At 37.3% G+C, this 16014-nt stretch overlaps 1 protein-coding gene across 5 annotated transcripts in view; it reads left to right on the top strand.

Annotated features, from left to right (window-relative positions):
* ABI2 (abl interactor 2) overlaps positions 1-16014 on the top strand; it is a 98558-nt gene that overhangs the window by 77021 nt on the left and 5523 nt on the right. For 3 of the 5 annotated variants that reach the window (XM_070387891.1, XM_005904270.2, XM_005904267.2), the window contains 3 exons: positions 394-552; positions 9432-9518; positions 13128-13301. In XM_070387891.1, the coding sequence (XP_070243992.1) occupies positions 394-552; positions 9432-9518; positions 13128-13301 (420 nt within the window). The remainder of the gene's footprint in view (positions 1-393; positions 553-9431; positions 9519-13127; positions 13302-16014) is intronic. The other 2 variants (XM_005904272.2, XM_005904269.3) reach the window with 1 other exon arrangement.

Raw genomic sequence — 16014 nt, 5'->3', positions numbered from 1 at the left:
AAATGTTATTCTTACTTTTTTGAGCTTGGTTTTCGGTGTTTAATTGCTGGTGTTTGTGGAGGAAGTGAGCCATAAATTTTAATTGTGATGATTGTAAAACCCTGTCAAATTACTAATTTAATAAACTCACAATATTGATTAGTAATGTATTTAGATATAGCTTTTCCAAACTTAGCTATAATTTTATTTACCTACTTTGCTGTTTTTTGCACTTTGATATACTGTCAGCTGAGCAGTAACTGTCACTTTGCATTAATATTTGTCAGATGGCAGTGAAATTAACTAAATATTTTTATTGTTTAATAATCTTGGTGAGATACAGGCATTGTGCCCAAAGTGTTTTATTGTCTGAGATAATTTTAATGACAAGTGTATGTTCTGTCTCTTTTCCAGGTCATCCTGTTCAGTTCTACAGCATGAATAGACCTGCCGCTCGCCATACACCCCCAACAATAGGGGGCTCCTTGCCCTATAGACGCCCTCCTTCCATCACTTCACAAACAAGCCTTCAGAGTCAGATGAACGGAGGACCTTTTTATAGCCAGAACCCAGGTTAGACTTTCTTTTGCAGTCTGTGGAATGTATCTAATTTAAAATTCTTCAGTTACTGAGAAAAAAACCTTTAATTGCAAATGACTAGTGTATAGTAGGTGAATAATACTATTTGTTGCATGAGTGGAAGAATGAATACAGGTTGCCGATATTGTACCTTCCAGTTCTTTTGAAAAATCAACATATGGTTTCCATATAGAGTTGTAGAACTTAACTTATCTGAATAGAATGTTTTTGAATGTGCTAGTGATTATTTGTTTTTTAAATTAATACTGTGGTGAACAGTGTTTCCTTCTTATTTAGTCAGATATCCTTGCTATATGAATAGCAATTAATGAAATTTGAGCATACATGAGCAGAGTTTATAAGTAGCAAAAGAAAAGGAAAATATTATTGAAACTGCTTTGTGGTGGGCAGTTACACTGTCTTCTTCAGTTCTGCTACCAAACCTCTGATGGAACAACTGTGACTTGAACAGATTGATCCAGATATAACAGTCATCTTGCAGTTGCGTCATGTGTACAGAGGAACTAAAATAGCACATATTTAATACTTAACAGTCATTTGTTTTGCTTCTTCCCCAGAGAGGGTAAGAGCAAATATTATTCTCTATGACTGCTGTGGACATGCTATGTGAACTTGGTGTGTTTTTCTGGATTTTTGCCAAGAGGCCAGTAAGCCCATGTGTGATCACATCTAGTGTTATTCCATTTTGGATAAGCCCTGAATTGTATGGAGCTAAAATCTGTGTTTTGGTGAAACCTTGTTATATCCTTTGGAATCTTGCAGAACAAATTTGATCCTCCTTTTACATAAGCGGAGCTTACAGAATACTTTTTTTGTTTTTTTAACCTCATTTGATTCTTATAATCATGTGATCATTTTCATCTGTATTTTACAGGTGAGGAAACAGACTAAGATAGTAGTCAAGTTAGGATTTGAATTTAGGTCATCTGACTCTTAAGTTCCCTGTTATTTCCATTGTACTATCCTACCTACCTTAAGATTAAAAAAAATCTTTCTCTTACCCTCCCAAGGGTAGGGGGTGGGAAGGAGGGTGCCCCCTTCATAATGTAAAAAGCTGTAAACAGTTTTTCATCTGTTTCATCCTGGGAATAGTGCTTGCTAACTACTTGTTGAATGTGGAATGAATCCCTTGTTATTCAGATCCTCTCATTGTTTTGGGTCCCTTTTGTAAATTAAATTCCACATTTATAGTCTAATCAGTGCACAGAGGAGCCTGGCAGTTTACAGACCATAGGGTCACAAAGAGACACAACTGAGCTAGTGACACTTAAATAGACATGTTTTTAAAAGAAATTTTACTAGATTATTTTGAGAAATATGCATGTGTATTTTTAATGAGTCTTAAATAAGAGTAGTTGCTCTTTTTATAATGTTTGACCAAATTAAAACCTATAATTAAAATTTAATTAATTTAAAATTCTTTGGGTTATTTTGTCTTTTAAAATTTTGTTTTCTTGAAGTGTAGTTGATATACAGTGTCGGATTGGTTTCAGATGTATGGCAGGGTGCCTCAGTTACACAGGTGTGTGTCTCTCACTGCTGTCTTTGATCAGACTTAATGATTTGGGGTGTGCCATTCTTTTTAACTCATTTTGAACTCCGTTTTGGCAGATACGCCTGTCTTTTCTTACGTGCTACTTTTAAATCGTGTTCCAAACCCATATTTGTACAGATGCTATTTTGTACCTAAATGCATATTTCATTTTTAAATCATTTAAATTTTTCATACGCCTGTTTCATAGTTCTGCTAAAGATAAGCTGTCTCCCTGACCCTTTTGGAAGTCTAGACAGTTATTGCTTATGGTGTTTATGCCCTTCTTTACCCTTACATAGCGTTTTAAAAGAATGGTGTCAATCCAGAATGGGCTGATTCCATAATGGAACTGGGAGATGCTTCATTATTACAGCTTGGGACCAAGTATACATGATATTCAGAAAGTATATATAGGGGTATTTCATGCTGTGTAAATGTACATACCAATATACTGGTCCCATCAGAACCCTCTTGGTGGAATTTATTTGAAGCTTATTTAAGTATGTGTTTAAATGTATTTTAAATATGTATTTTAACACTTCTTTGTAAATCTGATTTTGCATATATTTTGAAAGTATATGTTAAAGTAGAAAAATAACTGACTCTAAGGAATGAGTGTTAATGAAAGTATTTTTCACACTCATGGGAAATATAGTGAATTGAGATTTTTGAGCCTTCAGCATAATGTGTGAGGCAATTTAGTTAGTTTTTATGCACTTCTCTTGATAAATTCTGCCTTTCTTCTCCAGGGATTTGGTATTTGTTTAAAGGGGATGACTACAACTTTGTTAGTTGAATAATTAGTGCTTTTTTCTAAACTAAAAAAGTTTTTAATTAAATTATGTTCTTTGAAACCCTTTTTGCAAGACTTAATGCTTTGTAAGCCAGTATTCTGAGGCTGTGAGATGCACTTTCATTTTATCTGCTTTAGATGATTATGTAAGTCTCATATTATTCCCACTTGTCTTAAAATGGTCCTTGTTTTTTATATTTAGAATGAGAAAATTTGTTGTGTTTTCTCAAGTAGCTAATTACCTGCTTTAACAAAATGATCCCAGGTTTGTGTTTTATGAGCATATTTTTTGCAGCTGGAGGCTTGACATGGCTTTGTGCCTCTGAGGAAGTGAGCTGACAGGCAAGGATTCCTGTGAATGTAAATTCAGTGAGGTTTTCTGTGCAACGTTAAGTCTAACAGCACTGCTACTATATTTGGTTTGAGTTTGAAATGGCATTGTAACACAGGAATGAAAACATGGAACCCCTGATATGCAGTACCAAGTTCTCGAAGCACAGTAATTGTTTTCTAATGGGATTATTTCAGAAACAAGTTAATGAAAGGAACACTTTAATCAGGACATAACTGAATCCTATGTGGTTCTTATTGTTTCTTAATCTAATCCAGCCAAAGAAAGAAGAGTATTAGTTTATCATTCTTGTCATCATCAAGCGAGGCATTGAAACAACTAGGGTTAATCACAAGTTTTACCAGTTTTTGCCTTCAATATAAATATGAAGCACTTTGGTGGTAAAGAAGAATATATGTGTATATTTGTACTTGTACATCTGTGTACGTTAACCTACTTTGGTAAGTGCCTTAGTTTGGGCTGCTATAACAAAGTACCATAGGCTGGATAGCTTATAAACTGTAGAGATTTATTGCTTACAGTTCTGAGGCCGAAAGCCAGAGATCAGTGTGCCAGCGTGGCTGGGTCCGGTGAGACCCCTCTTCAGGTTGGAGGCTGCTGTCGTGTATCCTTGTTGGTGTTTAGTTGCAGAGTCACAGGTGATTCTTCTGCAGCCCCATGGCCTATAGGCTGCCAGGCTCCTCTGTCCATGGCATTTTCCAGGCAGTACTGGAGTAGGTTACCATTTCCTTCTCCAGGGGGCCTGACCCATGTCTCCTGCACTGGGAGGCAGATTCTTTACTCCCGAGCCACCCTAGGAAACCTATCGTATCCTTACATGGCAGAAAAAGAGAGCGAGCTCTCTGGGGGTTTTGTTTTTGTTTGTTTTGGCAATGCCTTTTAACAAATTTTTTAAATATAATTTTTGGGCCTATCTTTCACCCAGTGTTTATACCCCCCACTCCCCAGATTGTACCCGCTCCTGATAGCCACTAGTTTGTCCTCTGTATCTATGAATCTGCTTCTTTTCTGCGATATCCACTAATTTGTTGTATTTTTAGATTCCACATGCAAGTGATATCATACAGTATTTGTCTTTCTCTGACTTACTTCGCTTTAGTACAATGCCCTCTAAGTCCATCCATGTTGCTGCAAATGCCAAAATTTTGTTCCTTTTTGTGACTGAGTAGATCCCATTGTGTGGAACACCTCCCAAAAGTCCCACATCCTTATACCATCACGTTGGAGGTTAGGATTTCATATGAATGTTGGGGAGATACAGTCAGTCCTTAACAATGGGAAATCAGTAATGTGGTGTTTTAAGTACTAAGGACTGGGAAAAGAGATCTTACATTTTACCATTCATATTATAACAAAGACTAAAAAAATCTAATCCATAAAGTGGAATGTTGGCTCCAAGCAACGTGACTGTGTATAATTATGTGAGAAAGGAATTTCTGAATGAGTATGGTGTTTTATACAGGGAAGATGTCAGGCTTCCCTGAATATTATTATAAATAATTAAAAAGAAACATTTGAGAAAGCAGTGTTGGGTTGGTGATATTGTAAAAGAAAAGCCTTAACACATATTCTCTAAATGATAATTAACTTATAGCATTACTATAAATCTCCAGAAAAATACAGATATGGGAGGAGGGATTAGCAAAGTATAAATAAAGAGCCGCATCCAGAAGCTATTTTTGAATCCTCGTTTTCGGCAGTCTTTAGTGTCTGTTAGTGAATGCTTGCTCTAGGGAGAACAAAAAAGCAAGGAAAAAACTGAAAAATGTAAGTATATTATCAGACGAATCAGTAAACCAAATAGACCCTTTTCATCATTAAAAATACAAGCTGTGTTTTTAAATTACATGGATTAATTTGCTGCTTTTTCTTAGCGTAATATCATTGTTTTCTCATTTGAAAAGGAATAACAAAAATGACAGAATGCATTTAACTCTTCTGAGACTACAGGGGTGACAGTTATTGGCAATCATATTCTTTTCCATCAAAAAAGCTCTTACTGAGTATGATTAGTTAGGTTCACTTCTAAATACTCCTAAGTAATACTCCTATCCATATTTAGAAAACATTTGCCTTTTAAAATGATAACATTATCTCTGTAACTGGAATGTAAAATATTAGCAACTAAACTTGAATGGACTATCAAATGGATGGCCCCTAAGATGATCAAATGGATGGCCTCTAAAGATGATATCTTTAATGGTCTCAGTATTTAGAGTGGTTATTTTGTCTAATTTTCTTAACTTAGCTGTAAAACACACACACAAAACAATGCAATAGTCTAATTTTTCTTCAAAATTCTTTTTACCTTTTAACACACGAAGCCTCAAAGATGTTCCATGATTTTGTGACTATCAGGAAGATCATGCTTAGGAATTTGTATATTTCATCAGCACAGGCTCATCCTCTAAGTTTGGTTTGCCTTACCTTTTATATCTACATGTTGCTGAGTGCACATAAGCTATAGTTTTTATAGCTGTTCTACTTAAGATCTCTCTATAAACTCCAGTGTCTTCTTGAGCCTTTCTCTTCACATTAACTTCATTGTTGTGTGATGTGAACATAATATTACAGAATCTAAGTGTGGAGATCTTTTGATGATTATAGGGAAAGGGTTGTTGTGTGAGGAATCAACCAGAGAGAATGGAAACAAATTGATAGTTGCTTTCTGCTCTTGCCTGTTCATGAGCTACTTGGCATAGAACTGAATATTGCAAACAGTTGTTCACATCAAAATCCTGCTTAAATTCACCTAAAATAGTTCATTTTCAATTCAACTTTAAGGAAGATAAATCTAGTCTAAAGTAGAATCTTCTGGGTCACAGGTTTTCTCATGAAATCTTGCTGACCAGAAAGAAAATGCTATGGTAACTAAGTTAATTTGGATCATCATGTAAAAAAGTTTGCCTCAGGCAAAAATAGAATTTGGGGCAACATTTGTAAGCTCCATTTGAAACTGAATTTTTTTAACATGTCTTAGACTGGCTTTGAAAAAACCTAACTTGTTTTGTTGTAAAGTAATTCCATTTAAGGAAGATCTGGGATCAGTTTTTACCTGGGCTGCTGTTGGTGGATGTCCCTAAAAAGACCACTGTAGTTTCAGGTTTTCACTTTCAGAACTAGAAAAGAAAAGAAAAAATTCATTAAAAAAAAAAATCTGCATACAAAAAGTCTGTTCTAAGGTGTCTAATCATTCTTTTTTAGCTCAATACTAGGTTGTTTTCTTTTTTCTTTTTTTTTTAATGGTAAAGGCTGAAGTGGGAAATTTCCTACTTTTCCGTTACAGGTGGGGTGGCATTGGTGCTAACAGACCAGAGGAGAATTTCATCTCACTTGAAATGAACATATGCGCTTTTCCTAGTGCAGTCATCCTCTGCTGCTGTTTCTCAGTTCTACCTGCTTTGTCTCTGCTACCTCTCCGCTCATTGTCTTCCTACCCCGTTTGGACACAGTATTGTGAACATACCAGCAATTGTTCTAGGCCTCTCAGAGTGGGAGACAGACACCCAACTTAAGGGTTTGCTGCCAAGAAGTATAAAAAAACATATCCAAAAGGTATCTTTTAAAGAAAGTTGCCGATTTCTAGGGTTATGTGACTCTGTCCCTTGAATCTGGGGTCGTCTTCAGAGTCACATGGGCAGGTCTTGTCCGGACAGTGTGTGTACAGTGTCCCCTGCAGTTGCCCACGGCACAGCTGTTCCCTCTCCTAACTGCTACCACCTTTGCACCTCTTGATGGTTTCTACAAATTCAACCCAGACTTTCCAGTTGCCTCCTATGTTTATGCTTAAGTTACTTTCATACATCTTATTTATCATACCATTATTTCTTCCTGACTTTTCATTCCCTGTTGCTGCTGAGTCACTTCAGTCGTGTCCGACTCTGTGCAACCCCAGAGACAGAAGCCCACCAGGCTCCCCCGTCCCTGGGATCCTCCAGGCAAGAACACTGGAGTGGGTTGCCATTTCCTTCTCCAATGAATGAAAGTGAAAAGTGAAAGGGAAGTCGCTCAGTCGTGTCCGACTCGTAGCGACCCCATGGACTGCAGCCTACCAGGCTCCTCCATCCATGGGACTTTCCAGGCAAGAGTACTGGAGTGGGGTGCCATTCCAGCCTATTTCATTCCCTGTACTACTCACCAACATTAATGTGGTTAATGGCACCTCTACCTTCATAGTTAGGAAGGAAAAAAAATCTAAGAATATCTTCAGCTGTTTCCTTCATGTGGTACCTAAATCCTTAGTTACCAAATACTCTTTTTGTCCACGCTAAGTTCTTTTTCTTTCTGCTTCTATTACCTTGATTTTTGTGTGCCAGGCCCTGAGTTAGACTTCCTATATACACTTTTTTTCTTTTTAATCTTTGTAGTTACACTGTAAAGTAGGTTGCATTATATCTTTCATTTCACATTTATGGTTTAAATTTGAAAAAGTTAACTTGCTGCTCCAATAGCAAGGAAATAGCAAATCAGGTTTCTGATGTTAGGGGACTTTATTTTTTTGGCTGCACCTTGAGGCATGTGGAATCTTGTGTGTTGTGCATGCTAAATTGCTCAGTCATGTCTGGCTCTTCGTGACCCCATGTGCTGTAGCCCACCAGGCTCCTCTGTCCATGGTATTTTCCAGGCGAGAATACTTACTAGAGTGGGTTGCCATTTCCTTTTCCAGGGGATCTTCCCAACCCAGGGATGGAACCTGGATCTCTACTGCATTGGCAGGCAGGTTCTTTCCCACTAGCGCCACCCAGGTTGTGGGATTTAGTTCCCCGATAACCTGATAACCTGTACTCTGCAGCAGAAGCTCAGCCTTCACCCCTGGACTGCCAGAGAAGACCCGCTAGGTGACTTTGAAGTCCCAAGCTGTTTCCACTAAGCACTCTTGCACCTACCATTTAAGATTCCTCCCTGTTCCATATCCACCTGTTCGTCTTTCTAGTTTTGTACTTTCTCTCTCAGGCATCTTATGCCAGCCATATGGAAATACGTATGGTTTGTAAACTGGTCATGCTGCTTTATACCTCAGAGCCTTTGCCCCTCACTTGGCTCTCAGCTTGCCTTTCTCAGCCTTGTCTGCTTGCTGAGCTCCCTTTCTTCCGGTGCCTGCTCAGAGGTTATTTCTCTGTAGCTCTCATCCCTCCCAAACCTGGCCCGCTTCCCGCCCACCGTAACACCACATCACCACCGCCATTCGACCTCCACCACCACCCGCAGGGAATTGCTGCAAGTATTGTTGGGTCGGGGCTGTTATTTTACCTTCCATTCCCAACTAGAATGTGATTTTTTTGAGCACAGTGTCTTATTTATCGTTTTAGTTTTGTTAGTCTTACCTGTGATTTGAAGCTCATAAAGGTGTTCTCTCTTTATAAGAAAATGCACATCATACTGTTTACCCAATCTGAAGGAAACCATAATTGTAGAGTTAATCTTCGGAAGTTGTTTGACATGTACCTGGCTTATGTGTGTGTTTACCTATATTAAATGTTTGTTGAAGACTCACGAGTGCTAGATGCTTACCAGGTGTTTAAGAGGGAAAGACAACTTTGTGGGGAAAGGAATGATTTGAATGAGGCGAGCATTTTTCTGTAGGGTCACGGTGAAAATGTCCCTGAAATAGGTGGTATGAATTGGGACTATGAGAAACTGTAAAGATACAACCCTGACTCACAGAGAATGGCTTTGATATTGGTCTCTTAGCAGAGTGCTTGCCCCTTTGGGAAGTAAGTAAATATTTGTTTAATTACCAATTAATTTTTCCTGTTTAATGAAGTAATGAAAAGTATGAAATTAGGAGGCTGGCATGTAATGGTCTTTTTTCCCTTGTATTGATGCACATTTAAACTCGTAACTTCCAAGGTAAAATTTGGAAAACCAAACTACTCATGGTAATCTGAAGAAATTCTTTTTTTGAAAAGACATGCTCTTGTATGAAAAGACAATTTGCCACTGTATCTTAGAATAGATGGGTATATATAAATGCTTCCTGTTGTAAGCTTTTAAAACTTCCCTAACGCTTTGTTTTGTGTTAATGACTTATCCCTCAAAAGAGCGCCTTAAGACTGCTTGTAAAATGCTGATCAAGTGGTTCCCCCGTGTATGTTTGTTTTATTGTGTTATCCTTTCCTTTTAATGTGACTTGCCCTTACCCCTTATCCTCCACACCTTTTTTGTTTTTGCAGTATCTCTTGCTCCTCCTCCTCCCTCCATCCTACAGGTAACTCCTCAGTTACCTTTAATGGGATTTGTGGCCAGAGTCCAAGAAAATAGTAAGTTTATGTCTTCTTTATGCTGTAGATCAGATTATAGGTGTAAAATGTCATTTATATATGATTGGCTGAATAGTCCTTCATTCACCAGTATGTCAGATATTTGATTATTATGAACAAGTCACTCACTGTATGAGCCACTAGTGTGGATGATAAAATAACGAAGATGAAATTCTCTACTTTCAAACAGCTTAAAGTCTGCTAGTGAAGATAAGACAAACGTAAAATAAGGCACGTGTAAAAAGAGAAATCACATCTAATTGAGGAGATGCTCTTAGTTACCAGGCAGCCCACCTTTTTCTCTCTGGATTGCTCAGACGCTTGGTCTGTCACTGGAGTTTTAGGGTTTTGTGGCTGGCCTGAGAATCTTTCTCCAGTCCTGTGATTCCAGGTGTAAAGATGAACCATGCCATGGCGGGTCCCAGAGAACCAAATTGTCAGTCTGTCTCCTAAGATGCCGCATAGATTGGCAGTGTATTTAAGTTGGCCTGTGGTCCGGTGCTGAGCGATGCAGGAACAGATAACTAATTTTATTGATAGGTTGAGTTTTCTTCTAGGGAAGCATTAAAATGGAAGCTCAGGAGACTGACATCTACAAAGCAGGAGACCTGTATCAGCGTTTAGTGAGGAATTGTTGTTACAGGGACCAGTGAGCATAGTCTGTATGATAGATGAGTTCTCTTCTTGTGAGCAGTCTATATAGGAGGCATGGCACAATCAAAAGGTTGCACGATGGGTGTGAAATCTGAACTAGGGGAATCACACTCATAAAAGAGATAATGTCATCAGGCTGATGTAGCCCAGTGCCTACATCTCATAACAGGGATGGCCTCAGCAGTGGGGCAGAAATACTGGCATTCTGTTCCTTAAGACTCCTGCTGCTTTGGAAACGAGCATCGCCAGTGCTAGAATGGAAGCTCTATGAGAGCAGGGATTTTTGCTTGTTTTCTTCACTGGCGTTTAGAAAAGCATCTGACACGTAGCAGACACTTTTAGTTGCTTTTTTGTGTGTGTGCTTCCACAGCGAAATAAATGCCCCCTTTTTATCGATACATTTCTTTCTTGTATTTTAACTGGTTATAATCCAGTCATACTGGCCTGAGGGCTCAGTTCTCTTTCGGGTACCTTTGCATCTCTGTTTGCTAATTTCTGAAAATAGTCTGTTTTACTTCTGTTTATTGGATGGTACCCATGAGCACCTCCAATACTTCCCACAGTGTGAATACCTTTTAGGATGATCTTTTCTCATTTCTTTCCATAGTTGTATACATTTTCTCACCTACAAAATGTATACAAACAAGAAACTCTGTATATAAGGTGAGCCCTGACTGATTTTATAGACAGAGCAGGACTTAGACATTCAAATGAATGTTGTCTTCTTCAAAACATTCACCTTGGAAAGATATGTACCTATCTTTTGGAATTACCTTTATAGCTTTCAAGTACATTATTTTGAAGATACTCTCTGGTAGCAGATATTTATATTAAGTTTGATGTTTGGAAGAAGCCTGGAATTATTTGGAACCAGTTATACTGGGCTAAGTAGTATAGCTATAATCTTGTTCTTAAACCTATCTCTGGCTCCCATTGCTCTTTGGAGAGAGGTCAGACTGTTATAAAGGCCCTTTCTGCTTAGTCCTCTTCAGCTTCCTCAGGCCTTTTTCTATTGAACTTTGATCAGCTCTTTTGAAGGGTTCCTACTTTCTTACCTTTGTTTCTGTTACATCTGACATGAAATATCTACCCCCACCTTGGGCCATTAACTTTTCCTCATCCTTCAGGTTCCAGGAAGCCTTTCCTGACCCACGTAAGAGATGTGGTCTATTGCTGTTTCCCATGATGACCTGAAGCACTGACTGCACTTAACTGTAAATGGAAGACTGGTTGTCCATGTCTCCATGACTTTTGCTCACTGCTGCATTCTCAGTGCTGAGCATAATAGCTGGCCATAGTAGGCTTACAGTTGATGTTTCTGAATGAATAATGAAACATGACTTTAAAGTTATTGAATTGATCTCATCTCATCATAGTGTAGCTTTTAAGATAAGAGGCATTGGAGTTCAAATTCCTGCTCTTCCACTTACTGTAGGAGTACTTACTTAATCTTGGAAAGCCAGATTCCACATCTATAAAATGAAGATTAAAAACACCATCTCCCAAGGTGAAGATTAAAATAAAGATTAAATGAATAATGTATTATGAAGTGCTGAGTAATTGGAATATTTTAACTAAAAGATAGTAGCTTATGTTAGTTTTATTACACTGACTCTGAGGCAGTTTTAAGAAAAAAGGAGCAGTGGCAGCATCTTTGAGTAATTTTCTGGTATAATTTCTCAAGGTGATTGTTTTGAAAGGCAAAGTTCTTTGGATCCTTGTTTCTGTGCATTTGTTTAATCACCTTACCTTATAAATGCAACTAGGATGTATTATTGATTCTTACCATAACCGCATGTAATTTGTCCATAAAGTATATGCAAAAATCATGTATCTATATTTTTTATTTACTAAAAATCCCATTAGAACTAAAATGAGTATTTTTACTGAGTAAAGAAAGTTTTGAGATTCATAATGTAGACAGGTCATGAGTTCAGAGTGGCACTGCAGATTGGAAGAATACTGGAACACAACAGAGTATGATGTGGGTATGGCTGATCTTCATATTTTAAAATCCATTTGACTTAAAATCCATTTAATTCGATCCCTCAGCTTAGATAAAAGAGAGAAAATAAAGACGATTGCTCAGAGAATTTCATGGAAATAGTACTGTTATTTCATAAATAAGCATTAATACTGTTCATTAAAATTGAACCGCTGATGAATAAATGCAGCTTCATTCGGGTTATTTTGTTAAGCTAAGCTCAAATATGTACTCAGCATTTTGAAAGGCTTGGGTTCCCAGAGTTTGGAGATGATCTTTTAGACATTACTGCATTCTGATACCTGAACTATGGAAGCAAATTTCTCTAAGAACACAACTCAAATATTTTAAATCACTGGGTCGTAAGTTAGTCTGAATTACTTGAAATTCTGTACATATAAAAATAAAATGAAACAGACACAAATATCTTCTCAGATGAAGTTACCCAGAGACATTTGTGATTTCCACCCCACTAATTTGGTAAAAAAAATATATATATATTTTAAGGAAATTCATTGAGAGGAATGTGGCAGATTATTAAAATTTGTTCACTGGACTCATTATAATTTGTTATAAAGGGAATATGGTTAAATTATCTAAATTACTAATATTTCTGGTAACCACGCCTCCTCGGATATAATGTAAAGCCAAACTGTATTGTACTGATCTTTCTTTGAAAGAATGGATTATGTATTAGCATAAACAGAGTCCAGAAGCTTAGTTAATGATCATCATCATTTTGGCTATTCTTTGTTCACCATCCATCAGCACTGACCCAAAGGGAGGAGGAAGTCCAACTTGGAGATTTGACACAGTGTAGTTGTGGGGACACTTCTCTTGCCTACTCTTTTTTTTTTTAAAGATTATTATTTTCAGGTCTAGGTTTATATTCCATGAACATAGGCGCTTGGATAGGAAACAGTGAGCTTTGCACAATGTGTAGTTTTGGTACCAGCTGGATACATTCTTAGTTTCAGATGCACCACCTCCACCGCCACCTGTGGAAGAGCCAGTCTTTGATGAATCCCCGCCACCGCCGCCGCCTCCAGAAGATTACGAGGAGGAAGAGGCAGCCGTGGTTGAGTATAGTGATCCTTATGCTGAAGAGGACCCACCGTGGGCCCCAAGGTCTTACCTGGAAAAGGGTAAGTTTCAGAGGAACGTCTGGAACGATGGGAAGAAACCTCTATGTACATTTAGGAGCCTGTGTATTTTAATTAATTTCATTTACAAGGTTCAGTGTATTGAAGGTCACACTAGTAAAATTTCTGTGACTGATTTTTTGGTTGATGATTATATAATTTTTCCTGTTGAACGTGCTTTTTATGAATGGTTTCTGTAAGGCAAAAATTTTTAAAAGATAGGGTTTTTCTGGAATGACTAAGGAAGAGACTGATTTTTTTCAAATTGTTTTATTCCTGCTCCCATGCTTTAAAGCATTCTTTTGTGGTTTCTTATATCAGAAGTATGTCCATATGAAACCTTATTCCAGAGAATAATGGTTTCTCAGTTTCTTGTAAAGTAGTTGTTTGGCATTTCTTTGGATAAAAAGTTCTCTGAATGTATCAGCTAACCATCATATGGCAGTTTGGGGACAGAGGCTTCCAGGTGTCATCACGACTGGTCAGCTCAGGAAAAACGTGTGCTGTCTAAGAAATTTTCTGGTAAGGAAATTAAAGTCACTAGTGTAGTGGGTTTCAAAACTGACTGCACATTAGAATCACCTGGGAGCTTGGATTAACAAGTAGTGGATTTCCACTTCTGGCTGAGATGGAGCAACAGTAATCAGATTTACCCTTCCTCCTAAAAACAATTGAGAATGAATCCAGGAAAAAATATAAAAGATAATAGTTTTCAGGCATTGGATAACAAATATTGGTGGACTGTGATCCCAGAAAGAAGGAACTCAAACATGGTGTGAGCCTTTGATTGTCCTAACTTTGCTATCTAGCAGTAGTTTCCAGGCCACGATGCAAGGAGGTGGAACCCCAATAAGCCTGGACGTCTCACTGAGGAGAGAAGAGAGAGATCAGAGTTTGGGGAGGCCACGGAGTATAGGTAACTACACAAAGACAAAGGACAGAGCTCGGGGATAGCTGCAGGGGAGTCTCCTCGAATCCTTTGACAGAGTACCGATCTGTACATGTATGTGAAGAAACTACCTAAGATCGGAGAAAGAGCAATCAGAAAGGAATAGGCAGAAGAAGTCTTGGAAATAACGGGCCTGGGAACAGTTCATGCTCCCAAACCAGCAAGAGTAGAAAGACCTTGTAATACACAAGGCATTGAGAAGAGGCCTCAAAATTGTGTCCCCTGATTTGTGGGGTCAAATTAGCACTAGACTGTCTAGGTTGCCCTACTGCCCTAACAAAAGTTTAAATGCAAACTTTGAAAAGATCCAAACTGATTTCAAGTAACTTAACTGAGCTCCAGGACAAAACCCAGCGCTGTTGAAAGGACTTAACAAACCAGTGCACCAGACAGTAAGATTCATAGTGACCAGCATCCAGTCAAGAATTACAAGACATGTAAAAAGACAGGAAATAGAACTCATACGTAAAAGGAAAGCCAGCCAACAGGGAAGACCTAGAAGTGACAAAATGTTAGAATTACCAGACATGGGTATAGTTTATAAATACCACATATATCCAAGAAGGAAAAGAAAACAACATGAGAGAAAAGTAGAATATATATATTTTTTTTTAAAAAAGAAAGAGAAACCCATATAGAATTTCTGGAGATGAAATATACTATATCTGAAGTGACACTTAGAAGAAAAGGTCAGCAACCTTGACAATATGACAGTAGAAACTATCAAAACAAGGCACAGAGAAAAAAAAACCAGCAACAGATACATGAAACAATATCAAATAATATTTATTCACAGAAGATATTATCTTTTATGTAGAAAATCCTAAGGAAGGAATCTACAAAAAAGCTCATAGAACTAAAAAGTGAACTTAGCAAGATGGCAGACTACAAAGTCGATTTGCAAAATTAGTTGCATTTTTATATACTAGCAACAAACAGATAGAAATTTACAAAATAATACCTTCTGTAATAACATAAAAAATATGAAATACTGAGGGATAAATTTGGTAAAATATATGCAAGACCTGTATGATGAAAACTATAAAACTGAAGATAAATAAAAGCCTTAAATTGAAATAAAGGTTCTTTAACCATTATTGTGAAGAGACTGTTTTGCCAAATTAATGTATAAAGTGAATGCAACCCCAGTAAAAATTCTAGCAGTCATTCTTGTAGAAAAACAGTTTTGAAAAAGAAGACTAATGTTGAAGGATTTAAACTACCTGATTTCAGAGTTCTAGTGTAAAGCTACAGTAGTCAGGACAGTGTGGTATTGGTATAGAAATAAAAAACAGTGGAATAGAAAATAGAATCCAGAAAAAGATCCACACGTATTTTTGATGAAAGTGCAAGATAATTCAATGGGGAAAAGATATATTGCTTTTAACAACTGGATGTGTATCTGTAAAACATGAACTTCAACCCTTATTACCTCACCATACACAAAAATTAATTCGGAATTTATTTAGGCTGGAACATAAAACTATAAAACTTTTAGAGGAAAACAGAAGAAAATCTGTGTGTTCTGGGGTTAGGAAAATTTTTTTGTAGAGAGCACATTAAAAACCATGAAGCTTAAAAGAAAAAAGTCAATAAATTGAATTTTATTCAATTAAATTTTTATTTTTTAACTCTGCTATTAAGAATGATGTTATATGACAAGGCCAGCCATATAGACTGAGAAGAATATTTACAAAATATCTCAGGAGACAACTTGTAGAAAAAACAGTTTGAAAATATTTCATCAGAAAATATACATGAATTGTA

Source organism: Bos mutus, chromosome 2 (genome assembly GCF_027580195.1).
Source record: "Bos mutus isolate GX-2022 chromosome 2, NWIPB_WYAK_1.1, whole genome shotgun sequence".
Classification (NCBI taxonomy): domain Eukaryota; kingdom Metazoa; phylum Chordata; class Mammalia; order Artiodactyla; family Bovidae; genus Bos; species Bos mutus.
Note: the sequence above shows the minus strand (reverse complement) of the source record. Positions and strands in the feature narration are given on the sequence as shown.